The following is a 21150-nucleotide window of genomic DNA, read 5'->3' on the forward strand; positions in this document are numbered from 1 at the left end:
GACATTGTTGTTTCAAGTCCATCAAGGGTACAATTCAAAATCCATAGATTGAAAAGATTACATTCCCAAATTTTGAGGTCATAGGGGTTTTACTAAAGGGGATATCTTTTGTCTTTTTTAGGTAGTTTTTAACATGTACGATCAAAGTATTATTTAATAAAAAAAAAATTTATGGACAGTTGTAAAAAATTGATCAATCCTCTACCTGTCATCTCATATTTACATATGGAAAAAGTACATATAAGGTCGAGGCCTTAAATAATTAAATTAAAGTGTATCTCAAAAATTTATTAAAAAAAAATTATTTCAATCCTAAAAAATCCACCCATGGATCATCTCGATGTCAAGAGGTATGGACATGAAAAATTGAATTTGAAGCTTTAGATAAAGTCAATCTTGTAATGTATTTTTAAACGGTCAATTTTCTAGATATTTCAAGTGTTGATAGATCTACTAGATCTATACCAATTTTTTAAGCTTTGAAGTTCATAATTATAAATAAAAACAAAGTTTCAAGCCACAAAAAAGATTTTCAGTTTCGAAAAACATATCTCGACGTTATTTAAAGGTGCACCTTATTTTGATTGTTCGGAGCCTAAAGAGAATGAGCTGGAGCCTTTGTGGTAGCGCTATGGTGAAAGCCTGTGATTCCATTCTCACCAAAAGGGCAGGCCCAAACCCCCACTTATTTCTTTTGTTTGTTTGTATGTTTTTTTATTTTTTTGAAGCCGCACCCTTTAAGCTATTTACGGAAAAGGCTGCATGTTGGGGATAAGGTAGGGAAATTTAATTACAAAAAGGGACATGGAACTTATACGTAGAGAGGGAGAGAGCCAATCGTACCCCCAATAAAGACCGCTCCTTTCTCCATAATTCGAGGAAAATTCACACCCATCCACCTGACTGTGATAAATCAGCAATGGAGAGGGGGTGTGAAAGCCCTCTTCTGGTGAAGAGAGAGGAAGAGGAGGAGAGAGAGAAGGGAGTTGGAGAGAGGTTTTGGGATGAGTCTAAGAAGTTATGGAGGGTGTCTGCTCCTGCCATATTCACCAGGGCCTCAACCTTTGGGGTTTCCATGGTAAGTCAGGCTTATATCGGCCACATCGGAGGCGCCGCGTATCTCGCCGCCTACTCCCTCACCTTCACCGTCCTCATCCGCTTCTGCAACGCCGCCATGGTACCCCCTATCTCTCTCTATTTATCAATCAATCCTACGTTGTTTGAAGCTTAAAACTTAGTCTTATGATACATTTTCCTTCTCTGCAATCTATCTGTATATCATCATGAGCGGTGCATCTCTCCATTCTCTGTCTACATCGATTTTGGCCTGACTTGTAATGAATCTCAAAAGTTCAAAGCAAGAATCGGAATAAATGGGGTTTGTTGGCAATTTATTTTTTACATTAATTTAGTGTACAGAGTTTACAGGATCGCCTCGGCCAAGGCGAGTCCGAGTAGTCTCAGCCCGAGTTAGGTACACCCAAAAACAACTGCAAAAAAAAAAAAAAATTCAAAGGTAACAAATTTCTAAAACTCATTTCAACAATCAGAATCAAATAATTAATAGGAATCATTAGGAGACCAAATATGATGAAAACAAGCAATAAAAGATGGATTATCGAAATTTATATTTATATCGTGAATATTTTAAAATTTTTTTTATAAAAGTTTCCCAATGATCTAAAAAACTAGCAAACTTTTCTAAATAAATATTTCTAACAAAAAAAACTAGCATTTTCTCATCTTTTTATATCTTCACGTGTTCTTATAGTTTTTAGCAGTTATTTGGGCCCTATCCATTTGGCCACATAACTTGCCACGAAGTCGCCTTGCTACTGGCAATGGCCTGGATGGCCTAGCCCGCTGGATGGCCTAGCCCGGGTCTGCTGAAAATGAGGGCTTGGGCCACAGTTTGTGGCCCGGACCAATCGGGGCCAGGCTTGAGCCAAGACACACCCGAACCCGAACCCGGCTCTTATTTTTTTTCTTTTTTAGAATTTTATTAGATAGGGCCTTTTTGAGAGGTCCAGAATTCTATTAAATTGATTAATCATAGGCTCTGTATAAATATATAGCGTTAAAAATAAATACCAACAATTATGAATTGATACCACCTAATCTTATTAAAAGATATGTAACGTATTGTTACATATCATAATTTTATCAAGAGATATCTATCCATATAGATGATATGTATCAATACATATCCATACGATGACACAACTTACTTAGTGGTGTCAAAAAAGAGTTAACTAAGTCCCGTAACACACTACTAAAAAAGAGTAAAGACTAGCGTTTAAAAAAACATTTACTGTCCCAAATCACCGTATATTGATTTTATTATTTTTTAACCTTGAAGTATTAAAATAAACATGGTCAAATAGACCGAGAAAGGTTCATTACCTCTGCGTTGTACTTAACAATTAATATCGTCACTGATTACGTGTTCGAGTAAGACGTGCTTCATGCCTGCGCCAGAAACACAAACGTACGCCTGCCTCACCTCGCAAATAATTGACTCTTTATAATTTTTGTCGTCATTATAAATTATCTTATCCGGGATATAATTTTTTTAAAAAAAAATTACAAAAAAAAAACTTCCTAAACTAAATTTAGTATACAATTTACCTCTAATTAATTTTTTTCTCTCACTTTTTTTCACAAAATAATGTTTCCTAACAAATACCCCCAACCATCCAAAAAATTAAAAAAAAAGTAAAATTACCCTTATTTTACCATTTACCCACACCTCTCTCTGGCATTGTGTAAATGCGCTTCGGCATTACGTAAGTGCGCTCCGGCAATAGAGCATTCTGAGTCATAGGGCTTCGATACTATTTAATTGCGTTCCGGCAATGTGCTATGGGAATGGCACAGCACTCCAACACTATGTATGTGCGTTCCAACAATGTGCTAAGGGAATGACACTTCTTTTCGACACTACGTATGTGCGTTTCGGCAATGTGCTAAGGGAATGGCACAGCGCTCCGGCACTACGTATGTGAGCTCCGACAGTGTAACACAGCGCTCCGGAACTGTATAAGTGCGCTCTGGCAGTATAACACAGCGCTTCGGCACTGCGTAAGTGCGCTCCGACAATGGAGCATTCTGAGTCACAAGGTTTCGGCACTGTTTAAGTGCGCTTTGGCAATTTGCTATGGGAAGGGCATTTTCGTCTAAAAGAATGAACTTTTTCCCTTGTGGGGTATTTGTATAAAAAGCTTGTTTTTGAAAAAAAGTGAGAGAAAAAGTTAGTTGGGGTAAGTTGCATAAAAAATATATTTTGGAGGGTTTTTTATAATTTTCTTTATTTTTAGTTTTTTAGTTTTTATCTCTTTTCTTTTCTTTCTTTTATTCTTTTGGCAAAGATCACTTACAAATAGTCTTATTACAACAACTCTTGCTTCAAAGAAAATAAAACTAATAAATTCAAGATCTTAAAAATCTTGGTGCCACTAAACCAATTTTTTTTTAATCAAAGAAAATAACCATAATTCTTATACTATGAATATAAAGACTATAATATTAAATATGGCAAAAAACAAAAAGAGAGTGTCCGGGATTACTACAACTATGCTTCTTACACCCCACACTGAGTCACCACCATCCGATGGCATGGGATCAACGATCAACCTTTATTCCCAACCGGAAAAGCAAGTTTAGGCCAAACCCTTCAATGGAACTATGAATTCCTCTTAGATCACAAATCTCAAACTTAGGTTCAAACTCACAAAACTTACTAATTTCGGGCAATCCTTGCAGGGCCTCATTAGTGGGTCACCAAAGTTTGGTTGATGAGTCAAGGGGTCGTAATCCCAGTTTGTAGATTTCAAGTTCTCTTTTAGAGACGTATAAAGGTCACCTAGACTGGATGCGACCACAACTCTCATTCCTCTAGAGACGTATCAAGGTCACCTATACCTGATGCGACCACAGCTCTCATAACTGATACGGGTATTTATCGCACATGCATAAGCTTCATCCTGAAAGATGGTTTGCTTTTCCGAAACGTGGTTTGCTTTCCCGAAGCGTGGTTTGCTTTCTCGAAACGACTCTCATATATGCATGTCGTGTGATGGCTCACGTATGAGGCTTTGGCCCCTCGTCTTTGAAGGCTACCATAACACACTAGGGTCAAGCAGTCCCTTGGCTCATTCATCCGTACATATTTTGACCTCATCAAGGGATGACGTATTAGAACCCTTATCAGATAGTTTTTGATGCCCAGGTAACATAGGTTTTTCTCAATCAACTGGTCTAACGCGTCAAGCTCAGTTCGGTATTAGCAAACATCATTTGCTTAGCATGGTTCAAACAAGATCATACTCCCATTGAGTTCATGTTCTATTATATCAAAATGTTTATTACAAGCACTCATAAGGCCTTTAATGGCCACAATCACCCAACATTATCATCACAATCTTTTTATAATTAATTGGGTTAATTGGGGTCGGCTACACGATTCCTGATCCGCTATTCTGGTCTATTTAAGGCCATACCTTCAACGAGGTCCTAAGCCCCTATATCTTTTTGGACCACTTCCAACCAGATCTTTTTGGACCTCCTCCTTGCCCTTTTCAATCCTTCCACTTGAACTTACTCACACCTCTTAACAGGTGTTGTATTGGGTTGATGTCACATATGATCAGGCTACCTAAGTCTACACTCTGTCATCTTATCGCCTATTGGTGCCACACCTAAACTTTCCAGAATGGATTTATTTCGAATTATATCCCTTTTTATCTTGTCGCTCATCCATCTGAACATCATCATCTCCGCTATACTCATTTTATGGATATATTGTTTTTTATCTGTCCAACATTTCACCCCATAAAAACAAAGCTAATCTCATAGCTGTCCTATAGAACTTACCCTTTAGCTTTATTGGTATGCGGCAATCACATAAATTTTCAGTTGCGCATCTCCACTTCTCTTACCCAGCTTTAATTCTATGTACGACATCTTCCTCAATCTCTCTATTTTTTTGGATTATCAACCCAAAGTATCGAAAGTACAGTTATTTTTGTACTTCATGGCTGTCAATCTTAACTACTTCTTCGTCTCTACTCCTATTATTACTAAACTTGCATTTCATAAACTGTCTTAGTTCAACTAATTTTAAAACCGTTATTCTAGAGCATCTCTTCAAAGTTCTAACTATGTGATCAAGTGGCTGGGTATATATCATTGATTGGGTATAAAATCTAAAATGAAAATTTCCCATTTTGTGACACACTTCAAGCTATCAGATATCAAACCTGATGGTTAAAGGCAATTGTGACCTCCGTACAACAAAAGTAGAACATCTCATAGTATACAATCCCTAATTGAAATATGCATTTGAATATACAATAAATATTAAAAATGATTGTATACCATGAGGTCATATATTTATAGTACATAGAAATTACAATTATTCTTAGCCATTGGACATAAAATCTGACAGATCAAAATGTGTCATATAATTCACGAAATTTTGTTTTCGTACCTAGTCAATAATATCCTCTTAACCACTCAATTTCATATCCAACAGCAAGTAATAATTATTTTTTTATTATTAATAGCAAATAATTGTTGTCACTTTCAAAAATAAATGGTCTTATTATATTTATTTTCATATTTAAAATAGCCTTGAGAAGGCCAAAACAAAATATTCTTTATTTATGATGTTCTCAAAATTTCACGTCAATGATAAGGAACCCCATATTTGTTGTTTGCATCAAGGACAAGGGCATCTGTCTTTTACAATGTGTAAAAAACGTTCTCAATTATGTGTTTTCAATTTTTGTGCGTTGGTGGAACCTTTGTATAGAAAAGTCAAATTGGACATTGATTCCAAAAACAAATCTTTTTTTAAAGTGATTCGTCGCATCAAGTCTCTTTTCCTTATGCTCTTATTATTTTATTCGGAGACATAACGTCTCTTTTGCCTTTAACCCTCACTGTTTTCTTCATAAAACAAGTCACGTTTGGGAAGGCGGCTGGGTTTTATAGTACCCGCACACCTTAATCACCGTGGTTCTTATTCCCACCAACGTCATTTATTATCATTTTTAAAAAACTAAATTTTAAATTATTTAAAAATAATGAGCAGAGATCAATCTTCCCCCATAAATTATCCAAAAAAAAAATTGATATTATATTCCACTTAGTTCTTTAGGGATGGATGTCTTGGGCGTTGTTTGATTTCATGGCTGGGTAACTGGCTTGAGGATGGATGGCTTGGGCAGTATTTTATTGGACGACAGTGTTTGATTGCAGCTGACAGAGCTAAAAAAGGATTAAAAAATAAAAACATTCAAAAAAATCTCAAAAAATAAAAAGGTATTTTAAAAGTATATTTAAACAAATTACATCTAAATGAGATTAGTAAAAAACATGATTTAAAAAATCAATTTGTGCCCAAAAATATTTTAAAAATAATTTTAAAAAAATGAAAAAAATGTAAAAATAAACATATAAGGTCAAAGTACTTCCCAATATCGGAAATTCAGAGATTTTACTATAGAGTAATGATCCTATAGGACCTTTCCCACCCATGTGTGTAGGATTCAAAAGGATCACCATTAAATTTGGTACGGATCTCTAGAAAAGTTATCACATGGGTGTGGGATTTGATTTTTTTAAATATCTGTGCTAAATTTAATGGTGATTCTTCGAGATCCTACACACATAGGTGGGAGCGGGTCCTATAGAATCACTTATCTTTATTATATTCTTATCATTTTTAAATTCTAACATTCTCAATATTGTGTAATTCTTTATTGGGTAATTTTTTATGAAACATTTTTTTTTGTAGTTTTTTTAGTGACAAATAAATAGTAACATTTTGAAATTGACGAGAGGGAAATTGGGGTTGCCGATAGAGGAAGGAGAGTGGGAAAGATAGAGGGAGAGAGGAGGATAGAGAGAGAGAGGAGGATTGCAGGTTGAGAGAGAGAAAAGGCGGAGAGAAAAACAGAGGACAAGAACTCATCTTTTGGTTCCTCTTTACTAGCTTCTAAGTTCTAACTTAATAAAAAACGAAAAAGGTTTTTCGTGAAATTGTTTTTCGAAAAATATTTTTATATGAAAAAAGTTCTCTCGTGTGATTAAGTGTGAGATAATTTTTGTGTCAATTAGTTATTAGTTACCATTTGGTGTGAAAAGATGGTATGAAAATATTCGCACACTTAACCACATAAAAGAATTTTTTCATGTGAAAATGTTTTCAAAAAAACAATTTCACATGAACCAAACATGCCAATCTCTAGTGTTTTTGCCCTTTGGGAGGCATCAACTCAGACACAAGCGGTTCGATTCGAACTCGCGTGAGTCAATTGGAGCACCCAAAACCCGAGAACCGAGTTTCCTAAAACCTGTAGGTACTAAGCAAGTAAAGAATGTGTTTCAGTTGGGCATGGCAAGCGGGCTAGAGACACTATGCGGGCAATGCTATGGCGCAAAGCAGTACCACATGCTCGGCATTTACCTGCAAAGATCATGGGTAGTTCTCATGGGAGTATCCCTCTTCCTCCTCCCCCTCTACCTCTTTACAACACCCATTTTAGAAGCAATTGGGCAAACATCTGAGATAGCGGAGGTGGCCGGGTCCGTCGCCCTATGGTTCCTTCCCATCCATTTCTCCTATCTTCTCTCTTTCACTTGCCAAATGTACCTACAAGCACAGTCCAACAATAAGGTCATCGTGTGGTTTGCGGCTGCAGCCATCGTGGTGCACATCGTCATGTGTTGGGTTCTTGGAAATGGGCTCGGGTACGGTGTCACGGGTGTCTTGTCATCGAATATCGTTGCTTATTGGATTCCAGTGATTGGTCAGCTGATCTACATATTTGGTGGGTGGTGTCCTCTAACTTGGACTGGGCTCAGCATGGCGGCATTCCATGATTTGTGGCCAATTTTCAAGCTCTCTTTATCATCTGGGGTCATGATATGGTATGTTATCTATAAATTTTCCTTTATTTTAGGTTTTGATTATGGTTTTGCATTTGTTTCTATGTAGGGCTTTCATGGGGATTGCCTTGTCCTGAACAGGGCTCCAGCCTGGTTGTCCTGGCTGGGCTGGGCTGGGCTCAGTTGGGTAAAGGAAACACTAGGTAGGGTGGACATATGGTCCTGGCCCAGACTCAATTCGTCCTAGTTCTCGTCCAGGCTTGGGCTGGGTCGCCTCACATATTTCCAGCCCTATTTGTATTTTGTAATACTCATAACTATTCGATTAAGTGTTTCTTAGGCTCAGAGTAATTGTGGGATCAATCTCCAAATTTGGGATATCAGTGGTTTATTTTTTGAGTAAGTTTTGACCCAAATGCATTTACATTGAGTCTTATTTCTTAAATGTTTCGAATGGTGGGAACAGCTTGGAACTATGGTACAACACTATATTGGTGGTACTTACTGGAAACTTAAAGGACGCAAAGGTTGCCATAGACTCGCTCGCTATTTGGTAATGTCGCATTCTATCATGTAATTTGTATTGTGTGTGTGTTGAAGTATGTGTGTGTATGAGAGCGAGGCCGACATTCTCTGAAAAATTCCCCGTTTCTTTGTGATTTTCATTTTATAATTATCCTTGGAGCCGATGTTAATAACCATGAGAACAGAAAGCTAACCATGCTCTTCTTGTGTTACAGTATCAATATGAATGGTTGGGAGATGATGATTGCTGTTGGCTTCCTTGCAGGTGCAAGGTAACTTTCCAGCAACCTCATGCTTTCAGCTCTTTGTATTTACCGCAAGTCAGATTGGGATTTGAAAAAGCATCATCTGACTCAGAATGTGCAAGTCGGATCGGGATCTGGAGCCGGTCCATTTTGAATGGGAAATTCATGGAATTGCCCCATCTTATTTGAATTTCTCATATATTTTATTCTTTTTGCAAATTGTAACTCTCACTCAGGAATCATCCTATTCAGCCTGGGATAATCAGAACCAGATCCTTATTGATTCAAGGATTGAGTCCAATTTTTGAAACAATGCTGAAAACCTTTTCTTCAGTTTTGTTCTTTCTTCATTTTCTTTATGCTACGTGCTAATTTTACAATATTGCAGTGTGAGGGTAGCAAACGAGCTGGGCGGCGGGAATGCAGGTGGTGCAAAATTTGCAACTATGGTAGTTTTATTTACATCCTTTGCATTGGGTTGTGTGCTTTGGGTGTTCTTCATGGTGTTTCGGAAGGAGGTGGCCTACATATTTACAGATGACAAGCAAGTCCGAGATGCAGTCATTGACTTGTCATTTCTCCTAGCCTTCTCTGTCCTTCTCAATAGTGTCCAACCAGTCCTATCCGGTAAGTCACTGCATTCTATAATTCATATTAGTGATAATCTTTGTGTTATTAAGATCGGATCGGCCAGTCTGACTAGTTAAACAACCAATAAAGATCTTTATTTGTTTTTTCCGAAACAATAATCTATTTTGGTTGAAAACTAATAAAAACCGATGTTTAACCCGCTTCTTTATGTCGGACTGAGCGCTTTTGATAAGTTAGAACAACAAAACAATGTGGGGTAGTAAGAATGGGGCTCTATGTAGAAGTGGCTAGAGTCATGGGTGGCACATGACATTGGAGTTCCACTCCAACCAGGTCTCATCTTAGTATTCCAAAAAGTAATAATATTTCATCTTTTAAGCACTTGTTCTAGTTTTTTAATATAATTGTAAGATCATGGCTAACCCGTTAAATTAGTAGTAACCTCCATCTGATTTGACGACCAGAATAGTCTAGCTAATTCTAATGTTCGATATTGTTCTTGAATCTTGAAAATATAGAGCAAAATGGTCATCAAGTTCGCTGGTAGAGGGGATTCTTTTGTTACTTTTTTTTGTGAAGAAAGGATTAATTGACTAATGTCAAATCTTTCTGATTAGGGCATTACTTTCACCTCCATACTCCTCTGTCTCACTCCCCATTTTCCCACTTCCCACCTTTTTTACTTCGAGGGCTATAACTGCAATTAATATAGTTTTAGTTCCTAGTTTTCCAAGGATAGCCTTTGGACTAAAACTACAATTAAGAATATAAAACTAAATTTGTCGTCAAGATTCTCTATGGTCGAACCGATTGGATTGGATTTTGAGAAAAAGAAAAAAAACTAGGAAAAAGAGCTAAAAGATAAAATACTTCACAAAAGAAGTTGTCCGCTTTAGTTCAACAGGTTAAATAAGACAAAAATGACATCTTCATCTAACCAAAACTGATCAAACATTAATTTTGATTGATTTTTAACCAAATCAACCAATCTTTTCGACGAAACTAATAAAGGCATCAATCAACTCTCCAACAATTTGAACTATAGGGCTGTTCCAATCATGATAACACTATGGTAAAATGTTCATCCCATTAGTCTACACCATCTAAGAAATTATAAATGGTGCATGCTTCAGGGTGAAAAGATATAGTATGGTCTACTCTCCTAATTCATTTCTTTCTCATGTTTCCATTGCTCACTACCCTAAGCCCTCACCTCATACACAATAAAACTGGGAATTACATTAATTTGGACTTAGTGCTTTGTATATTTTCTAAAAACATAAAATTGAGAACTCTTTTATTGTATAAACTAATAAAGTTGGATGTGACCAGGGGTAGCTATTGGGGCCGGTTGGCAGTCAACTGTGGCTTATGTGAACATCACTTGTTACTACATCGTTGGGATTCCCCTTGGATTGATACTTGGATATTTGTTTGACAAAGGTGTAAAGGTCAGTATACTTTTTTTTTTTTTTTTTTTTTTGTTGATTTTCATAATATGGACTTTTTATTCTATGATTTGTTTTTTATAAAAAAAATTTAGGAATATTGAAATTAACGTGCCGAGTTCTTTGGCCGAGGTTGATTACTAGGCTGAATCTTGCATAGGGTTCAAAAGCCCTCAATAAATTGTACAAAAAAGAAAAATAAATTTTTTTAAAAAAATAATATATTCTTCTTTTTTTTTGAGCTAAAAATGAATATTTAAAAAGAAAAATAAAGCAAAAAACAACATATAGGAAGCCAAATAAGCTTGAAAAGTAATTAAAAAAATGGATTTAGAGAAATAAAAAAGTTAAAGTAATGCCGAGACTTCATGGAAAAAAGTAAAGTCTCACCTCTAAACTCACCAAAAGTTATTGTTCTGACGTAAAAAACCTTCAAATCGATCATCTTAACCTTGGTCATTATAGTTGTAAAAAGAATTAAAATTTCAAGCCCTGAAAATAATTTGTAATGTAACACATTATTAGGCTGTCCATTCTTAAGCGTTCGTGGATTTACAAAGTTTGACCTTTTTTGAGCTACGAATTTTATAATCAATGGTGAAAATGAATTTTACGTTTTCAATGCCCAAAGTATTTCTCCCACAAGATTTTGAGTTGAGGCTTTACTTTTTTTTCTTTCACAAACCTTAAAAACCATGTTTATAGTAAGGGCATTTTAAAAAAAATCCAAAAAAAAGAAATTTAAAAATAGGGATCTATGGCAATAAATACTCGTCAAGCTTTACTTAAAAACATATAAATCATGCACCAAAAAGGTTATAGATCAATCCCATAACCTCGATCCCACATGTTTATGATGTTTTTGGAATTTTTATATTTTCTTTAACATCCCCAAGTTGTACACAACTTGGAGAAACTCAACCTCACCCTCTAGAGTGAGTCATGAGTGGAATCGGCCGAGTCCCGACACATTGTTGAATTTTCCATAAAATATTTTGAGAGAGAAATATTAGCACCAATACTAATCCTACAAGTTCTATCTGTAAGTTAACATAAAAACACAAATTATCTATTTCTTTTGTAGGGTATTTGGATTGGAATGTTATGTGGTACAGCGGCTCAGACCCTGGTTTTGGCTTTCATAACATATAGGACGGATTGGAATAAGCAGGTAAGGAGAAAGTTTTATCTTTTGATTATTTCTCCTTCTATTTATTTATCTATAAAAAATTACATAAATAGATCATTTATCTTTGATACAAAGAGGTTACAATCATTTTTGTCAATCAGGTGGTTGTAAGAGCATTACTAACTTGACATCTAAAGGTTAAGAATAATTGTTACCTCCTTATAACAAAGATAAATGGTCTCGTAGTGAACAATACATTTATTTATATGCTTATCTATTTATTAAACAATCGGACTACCTAAATTCGATCCTATTTTTCACCCATGGTCAAAATTGAAATAGGACTAAGGATGAAGGGCAATAATTTTTGTCTCCACAAATCACATGCTCACCAACTAAACAGAACAAAGGAATCGAAGGTGGTTGAGACTGTCGGACAAAGTTCTTTCTTACAGTAAAAACGTAGTGATTTCCACTACCATAAAATGGGTAGTTTGTGCAAAAACAATTAGAACAAAGGAAATTTTACCAAAAACAAACAAATTCGCACTTTATTATCAAAACTAAAAAATAAAATAGTTATGGGTATTTACTTTATTATCAAAACTAAAAAATAGTCATGGATATTTTATATTTTTCCCACATTTTGAGACTATACATTTTATTTTAGTTTTATTTTCCTTTCTATATATCAGATTGATCTCATATTTTATTGGAGATAAATATGTAAAATTGATAATCTAACAATAAGCCCAAGGAATCATGTGCAATAATATTAGGACAAATAAATAAGTGATGAAATCATTAAATCATTAAGGAAATAAAAGAGACAAAACACAACACTAAATATAGCGTAGTTCACCCCGGAGGGCTACATCTATGGGCAAACGGCAAGTAAAGTTTTACTATCAAAAGAGAAATTTATAAGTGGGATACAATGTTACTTCAATAAAAAAAAACGGGTGATAAAGTTCACCAAAATACCTTCTTAAAACCACAAAAAAACTCACGATTTACCATCATGTTCGTCTACTTCGGATGATCCAATAACATCTCCACAATGATGAAAACAAAATCAACTCCTTCTCCTCTTCCTCTTCCTCTTCCTCTTCCTCTTTCTCACTTTTACTAAATGGAAAACTCTAACCGTTTTTGGAGGGAGAGAAAAGAAGAAAAAATCGTAGTACCAAATGGCCCATTTCTAACTTATATACAAATATTTTTTAGGCAGTGCAAAAATGCCCCCAAAGAATACATGAAAGACAAATGAGTAATTATCTACATTTCACAAATACCTCCTTTTCAGTCTCGAAATTAAGTAACAGCAAGGTGCAAAACTATCTTCTTTCCCTCTTCATAACATAGTAAGGGCAGAGCATGAACTACCTCCTTTCTGTCTCTAAACCAGGTGAAAGCAAAGCTCAAAACAAGATTCATGCGGTGCCCATAGGTGATTTTCTATTACCGTTAACAATCTCCACTTTGATAGTAAATCAAAGAGTTTGCTTTGCTGAAAATTCCCTCATTCACCTTTTCATGAAGCCTAGAGAAGTTAGGTTCCATTCTATCTTTTCAATCGAAACCGTATTCATGAACATATCTGCCAAATTCTCATTGATTCCAACTTTCACCAACAGAACCAAACCTCCTTCAACAACTTCTCGAATATAGTTAAATATTCTCTTGTTTGCATGGCTTCCGGCTTGGAAAATTCGTTTATATTATTTTCAATAGACTCAATGCTCACAAAATACATATTCCTCAAATTTTATGGTAGAAATTAGCTTCCTCTTCATCAAAATCTTCATACCATTTTCACTCAAATGGCACAATCTTCTATGCTATAAACATAATAAAAGATCATTACTCTCCACTACCGAATTTGCTACATCATCAACAATAGAGCTTCCTAATAACTTCTATAAGTTCCCAACTCTAACACCCTTAATCACAACAAGAACACCCTTGGATACTTTAAGACACCACCTTGTTCGGTGAATTTCTATCCATTGGAATCGAATAAAATAAGAGAAATTAAAATTTTCCTCAAGTCTAGTACATATCGAATATTCTCAAGTGTGTGAATACTTCCATTATACATCCTTCATTGCACCATATCAATCCCAACCATTCTACTGCTTGAATTATTCTCCATCAACACTGAACCACCATCACATGGTTCATATGAACTAAACCATAACTTGTGTAGGCACATATGAAATGTAGCATCACTATCCAAAATCCAATAATGATAGAATTTAGTATTGCAACACATGGCATAAACTTCTTCTTCGATGAAAATCGATATAGATTCCTTCAATTGATTTGATTCATTCTTAGACTCATTGATTTCACTTGCTTTTTTGAATATTGTCCCTTCCTTTTTGTAAAATTTTTCCTTATATGGCCGGCTTCACTACATCCCCAATTAACAAACTTGGTTTCCTAACCTTTAGACTTTGGTCTGCCTTTGGACTTACCTCTTATAGAATTTTAAGAAGAACTACCTTTCTCACTTAAATATGTGAACTTTCGATTCCAGCTCTCTAGTAGATGTCGTTTTTTGGAGTTCATGGGCAAACAAGTTACTACAAACAGTACTTATGTCAATTAAATCTTTTTTAATGCAACCTAATGTTGTTACTAAATTTTAATAAGATTCCGACAAAATACACAAAAATGTAAGTACATTATCCTCATCTTTCATTATTTCACCAACACTTTCAAGTTCACAAATAATATTGTTGAAAATGTTTAAATGATCAGGAAGTTTTGTCCCCTCTTTCATCCTCAAACCAAATATTTTTCTCTTTAATAGAACCCTTTGTCATCTTCAACTTCTTCCACAAACCCTTTGTCATCTTCTCTCCTGCTACATTAATAAAATCATATTTGCTAAGCACAACCAAATTGTAGCCATAGCCTTAAGGTTCATTTCTTCCCAATCTTCATTACTCATGAATTCTGATTTCTTTTTCTTTCTGAGTAATGCTTTGTACAGTCTTTATTGGACCAAAAAATCATGAACTTGAATTTTCCATATTTCAAAATCATTTAGTCCATCAAATTTCTTCACAATCCGTCATTCTACGAAATATATTGCACAAAACCTAATGCTCTGATACCACTGGTTGGAGATTCAAATATCCGAACCCCAAATTAACCGATCTCCGAATATTACACACTCAAAACTGAAAACTGTGAAATCAATAATCCAATAACAAGCCCAAGGAATCGTGTGCAATAATATTAAAAAAATTAAAAAAATATAATCACCAAATCATGAGAGGAAATAAAAGAGACAAATCATATCATCAAATATAATGTTGTTCACCGCCTAGGGCTACGTCTACAGGCAAGCTGCAATTAAAGTTCCACTATAAAAAAAAAAAACTTACAAAGGAAATACAATATTATTTCAATGGAAAAAAACCGGTAGAAAACTGCAACAAAATGCCTTCTTAAAACTACCCAAAAACCCATGATTTACCACTGTGTTCCTCTATTTCAGATAATCCAAAAACGTCTCCACAAAGATGAACACAAAATCACCTTTTTCACCTCTTCCCTTTTCTCACTTCTACCAAAAGGAAAACCCTTTTAACTCTTTCTAGAGAGATAAAAAAGGAAAACAAGAAGATAAAATCACATGCCCAAATGGCCCCTTTCTAACTTCTATACAAATCATTTTTAGGTAGTGGCAAAAATACTCCCAAATAATACATGACAGACAAATACGTGATTACCTACTTTTCGAGAATACCTCCTCCTTGGTTTGGAAACTAGGTAACAATAAGGTATAGAATTATCTTCTTTCACTCTTCGTAACAGAGTAAGGGCAGAGCATGAAATACCTTCTTTCTGCCTCTAAATGAGGTAAAAACAAAACATAGAACATGATTCATCAGGAACCCACAAGTGATTTTCTATCACTGTTAACATATTTGAAGAGCTGATACTTCTCACCATCTCAAATCTATAAAATAATAATAATAATAATAATAATAATAATAATAATAATAATAATAATAAAAAAAAACAACAACAACAACAACAATAATAATAATAATAATAATAAACAACAACAACAATAATAATAATAATAATAATAAATATTTAAAAATATAAAAAAGTGGCAAAAATATCCCTAAAAATTTTAAATTTGTATTGTATTTTGGTTATTTTTATTTAGCTTAATTATATTTTTAAATATTATGGTGAGCAATCCAAAACTTGACTTTAATCAAGTATATAGAGAAGAAATAATTTTAAAATATTTTATTTATAAAAAAGTGGGATTTAAGTATAAATATAAAACATATGAGATGAGACTATTTTTAAATTTAAAAATAAAAAGAAATTTTTCTATTAGTTTTCACAGGAGAAATAAGAAAGACTAATAAATGTAAATTATGTAGTTGTTCTTAATATTGAATATATTTTTAACTACCAAAAATGATTAATTATTTTCCCACTGTTTTGGTGTTTGTAGGTTGAGAATTCAAGAGAAAGAGTGGATAAGTGGTATATGCCATCCACAAAGGCCGAGCCTTCTGCATCCAATGGAAATGTTGCCGGCCAGCAGAATGCTTAGTAGGGGCTTGGAAGGACCTCGACATGGGTGCAATTATCTGTAAAACATGAGCCCACTTCCCAAACTTAGTTTTTATTGTGCTTGCACGTCAATTTAAACGTTGCAAATTGTTAGTATTTTTGCTTTGGAAGTGAAAGGTGGCAATAAATAATGCAAATAAAAAAATTTGTGCAACTATGCATGTGACTCTATTCACATTTCCCCTTACTATGCAAAAGTAATAAAATAAAGCAATTACAAATGAAGGATCCTCACTTAATGGCATCTAATAAACACCCTTTATTAGTAAAAATTAGAAAACAATTCCTAATAAATAACAATGGGAAGCCTTTTAGTGGAAAAAGTTGTCTCGGATCACCTCCAAAGGACTTTAGCATACCTCCAAAGGATTTTAGATCACCTCCAATGGACTTTAGCTTGATTTCTATGACCCCATTTATCATGATGTCATGTTTATACGAGATTTTGAGATTGAGCAAACTAATCAAAGTCCGTGATGTCCGAGAACGTGTACAAATTCAATATTAAGAGTCAGAAGAGGTGGATTATGTTGAGAAATGAGCCTTAAAAGACCTATTCTTTGTAAATATGCAGCTGAGTTGGCTTAGGTAGTGTGAAATCCAAAAGAAATAGAAATAAAGAGAAAATAGGAACGAATGATAAATCTAAGGAACCAAATAAAGATAAATAATGACAAGACTAAGAAAAATAATAAAGCACAATAAATGAAAAAGGAAAACATAAATAACAACTAACTAAAAGAATAAAGATGATTATCAATAAAAGAAAAGAGCATAATGAAGAAAACAAGAATAACAGATCTAATAAATAATAATAATAATAAAGAAAACCGAAACAAAAGGAAGAAAGAACGTGGATGCGGGACCCTTGGGCTTGACACCCAGAGTTGGGCTCGGATTAGATAGTGAAGATGAGGTCCTTATTCCTTGATCTTGGAAATTATAGGTCCTAAATAAATAAATGCAATCTAGGGGAGAGAAAAATACCTAGGAATTTTAAATCTCGCGGTTTGAATGACTGAAAGTATTGTTTTTACCTCTGAAGTATTGTTGGAAATGGTGTCCTATATCTAGAGTTTAATGGCCAAGGTCTAGGGTTTCAGTTGGAAGGACTACAAGTTAGATACGAAACTACGGTTTTTTGTACTACAATTGGATGAAAATCAGTTGGAAAAGGCTCTATTTAATGGAAAAAAATGTCCCAAAATAAAAAGGCGGTGATTTTGGATAAATCTAGACCGACACATGTCAAAAATGCATAGTGTGTTGTTGAAATTTTTGCAGTCAGCATTACATATTGTGTCACTAAAATATTTCTTTTACAGGTTTGTTTTGGGGGTCTTGTAGAGCTAGATGGTGGTGGTCTGATTGAAATCATATACTTCTTGATGTTGCAATCAACGATTTCCTTCCTTTCTAGCTTAGAAAATGTCCATTTCTAGGATATTGGTTTCCTAAATAGGAGATTTTAAAATATTGACTTACTTATATTGGCTGTTTGGAAATATTTGGTTGCCTAAAATTAGATATGTGAAAGAAAATCAAAGGGGAATTTGACTAACCTGACATAGTGTCAAAGAATTGGGAGAAGAAAAAATAGAGTCGATCTCCCACAACTCCAAAGACTATCTGCTCTATAAACTCACCCGGGATGGGACGGGGGATGGCAACATACTCCCACGCCCAAACCTGGTTCCAAATAAGAAATGGAAAGGTAAGAGCCCAATCCGAAAAGTTTAGGGGAAATACTGATAGAATGAAAAGAGCTTTCACGTACATGAAGGAAGACCGAATATCCTCCAACATAGGTAACCTCCTCTGTAGCAATCCTGCGTAGAGAGCCTGACAAAAATAACAGGAGCCCAAACAACTCTCTCCAGGTACTCCAGATCCCTAGTAGGCAAGGCTATCTTATATTTGGCCCATCCCTTCGCCCCATCAAAGAAGATGAAGTCACCAAATAAGAACAATAAAAAAGGCCCTCGGCTCCTGGACCTCATCTATAAACATAGGATTGTACACCACCTCCATATCCACCGAGACAGTGAAAAGATCGGGCTCAGCTGCGAAAAGCTTATTCTCGCGCCATCTCCTGGTCTTGAGAGAGATCCGCCTCCTATCCTTCGCAACATGAACCTCGTCAGCATCACCCAATATATCCTCAATAGACGGACATGGTACTCCCTGCGACCTACCTCCCTGATTGCTCATGAGAGACTCCACTCTAGTCTCCAAAATTATTCTCAAGCCAGTTTAGATATATATGATATTTTCCCTTCTTCTTTCTCTCAAGAGGGGGAGAAGTTCCTAAGAGGTCCCGTCTCCCTCCTCAAGAGGGATACTCAGTAAGGGCTCTCAAATGCCCCTAGCTCTTATAATACTCACCATATCCTCAGTAGGGAAATGAATAGATTTTGCCTCCAATCTCAATCGAAGGCAGAACTCGGTTCGAAGGGAGTGATCAATAATGAATGGTCTGATCCTATAGGTCTCCTATCTAAACTGGAGATAAAAGCTCGGTCCTTCTCAGGATGGTATATAAATGACAGAAGGCCCCAATCATATAGGTCTGAAACCAAATAAATAGTCAGAAGAAGAAGAAGAAAAATCAAGACTATAAAAAATCAAGACTATATCGGAGAAGATCTCTAGCCTGATTCAAAACAGAAAATAAAAATGATTTCCCTAGGACTAGATTTCCTAGGGTGCAGATGACAAATGATCACTGGAAAGAAAAAGAACAGAAAAAATAAAAAAAAATGCACTCCCAGGATCACCCTAGGGAGACATTCACCCTAGCCCAGAAGCATGGGCAATTTGGTAATTTTTTATGTTCACCCAAGACGAGCTGTCCTGGGGAAAATGTGTGATATCTTGATAAAATTCATCATGAAACTAAATCCTAAACTAAGTTTAAGGGTCATAACAACACGTGAATAAGGCTCCCCCATAAAAATATAATAGGAAACCTACTTTCACAACATGGAAAAAATAACAGACATACTCAGAATTCCTCAAAGTAAGGAAAACATTAAGTCAACATGGGAAATAGTCATTATAAAGTCTTGGAAAGGAACAATCAGTCAACTATGGTACACTAAGCCTCGCATAAGATTGAGCATGCATACTCAAAATGTCAAAGTAAATAACTTGCATGTTCAGTGCATGACCAAAAGAGATGAAAAAGTTCAGTGAAACATGCTATCGAAGTCTTGGTATGCACGTCTTCATAAGAACTTCATACTCAAAACAAACAAATTCCATATAATGGATTCCTAGTTCGAAGTTTTCTCAGCTCTATGATGACTAACAACGTAGGGAGATTCATTAAAGGAAGAAATGATTTGAAAAGCATTGAGAAGCAAGAAAATGTGTACCTGACGCGCTCCCTTCGAGCGGGAAACATGTCGATCTTTGGTCCACCATTGCTCTTGACCAATCATGTCTAAACAAGATCTGAAGTAGAAAAACTCAGAAGCACTGACCCACAGGAGAAGGAGCGTGAAATGCACCCAAAGAGACCAAAGGTGGGAGGGATGAAATGCAGAGTCCAAGGTCTCAAATAGATGAGAGAGAGAGAACAAAAATGTAAAATATGGAAAGGGGGAGGGAGGCGGCCCCCTGCCAACTTCATGCCGTGGAAGTGCACGACACACCTCAAGCCAGTCCGTACAATATGGATGGGAGAAAAAAAAAGACGAAAAAAAGCCTGAAAAATGAAGGAAAAAAAAAAAAAAAGGAAAGGGTAGTGGACCCCACACCCATTAAAAAAAATGGAAAAAAAAAGACTAGAAAGATTGAGCACGAGAAAAATTGTCCTTGGACCCAAAAAAATGAGGAAGTATTAAGAAAATGAGATATCGAAGATCTGATGCTTAGAATAGAGTGAAAACAGTCAAGAAAGATGCCTGGAACAATCAAAGCAGTTGTCCACAGTGTCCGGCAGATTTTTGAAGAATTAGAAAGTTTAAGACACCTTTTATCAATCATCTTCAGACTCACGTAACCTCAAGGTGACTTGAGCTGAAATGGCTCACCAATCCAATCGAAAGATATCCAAACCGTACGATGGGAAATTGTCAGGAAATCTCAAGTCAAACGGCATACTCGTGTGATGTAAAAAAAATCGAGATAGAAAGACGTCTAACTCATATGACGGTCGAAAGATAGCGTACCCAATTAAATTCAATGTCAAACCCATGCAACGAAAAACAGTCTGGGCAGGTACAAGAATGTCCATCATTGCATTACGTAAAACTAATAAGAGGGCTTAATGGTTGCACAAGCTTAAAAGGCTAACCAACATTAGATATTTCGAAAGTCCTCCCCTATCTTCAAAATTTCCCGTAAATGTTTCTACGAAGTTTTAAAAGATATTAATTTCTTCGGTTAAAGAGTAGCGTGAAACTCCATATCCCTTTAAAAAATCCTACCAATCTTAAAAATCTTCTAAAATACTATAAAAAGCGAAAGACTTTCAAAGTGGCTTGAACACTATGTTTTTGCCGCCACCAGACATTAAATGCCATGCATGCAAACCCTTAGGAAAGAAAAACCAACCCATAGGTTCCTAAAACAAAAGCAAAAAACTGTGATGCAAGAATCAGAATCAAAGGTGGACAAAAAAGTTTAATTAGCTAGGAATTCATCATTCCATCATTTCTTCTAAATCATAATCTCATTCCACTGGAAAACTAGACCCCAA

At 35.4% G+C, this 21150-nt stretch overlaps 1 protein-coding gene and 1 long non-coding RNA gene across 3 annotated transcripts; one reads left to right on the forward strand and one right to left on the reverse strand.

The window, feature by feature from the left end:
- Positions 1 to 887: 887 nt before the first annotated feature.
- LOC18423752 (protein DETOXIFICATION 21) lies at positions 888 to 16599 on the forward strand. The gene is made up of 8 exons (XM_006828349.4): positions 888 to 1177; positions 7394 to 7935; positions 8360 to 8446; positions 8634 to 8690; positions 9052 to 9290; positions 10587 to 10705; positions 11787 to 11873; positions 16324 to 16599. Exons 1-8 carry the CDS (start codon positions 920 to 922, stop codon positions 16423 to 16425), a joined length of 1491 nt encoding a protein of 496 aa, XP_006828412.1. The 5' UTR covers positions 888 to 919; the 3' UTR covers positions 16426 to 16599.
- Positions 16600 to 17349: 750 nt separating this feature from the next.
- LOC110008484 (uncharacterized) lies at positions 17350 to 20259 on the reverse strand. 2 transcript variants are annotated; one of them, XR_016054455.1, is made up of 4 exons: positions 19823 to 20259; positions 18471 to 19014; positions 18223 to 18287; positions 17350 to 18134 (listed from the first exon to the last, which is right to left on the reverse strand). It is a non-coding gene; the product is annotated as an uncharacterized LOC110008484 (long non-coding RNA). The 2 variants fall into 2 exon arrangements; XR_002283394.2 differs by having other exon boundaries at positions 18223 to 19014.
- Between the last annotated feature and the right edge of the window lie 891 nt (positions 20260 to 21150).

The sequence above is a fragment of the Amborella trichopoda genome, chromosome 4 (assembly GCF_054954075.1).
Source record: "Amborella trichopoda isolate Santa Cruz 75 chromosome 4, AtrichopodaSantaCruz75HAP2 v2.0, whole genome shotgun sequence".
NCBI classification, from domain to species: domain Eukaryota; kingdom Viridiplantae; phylum Streptophyta; class Magnoliopsida; order Amborellales; family Amborellaceae; genus Amborella; species Amborella trichopoda.

Bases quoted from the DNA above. Each gene is read 5' to 3' on its own strand.
- LOC18423752 (XM_006828349.4), top strand. From the start codon at position 920: ATGGAGAGGGGGTGTGAAAGCCCTCTTCTGGTGAAGAGAGAGGAAGAG. The intron at 10,706-11,786 runs GTCAGTATACTT...TTTCTTTTGTAG, and splicing joins TGTTTGACAAAGGTGTAAAG to GGTATTTGGATTGGAATGTT. The intron at 11,874-16,323 runs GTAAGGAGAAAG...TGGTGTTTGTAG, and splicing joins GGACGGATTGGAATAAGCAG to GTTGAGAATTCAAGAGAAAG.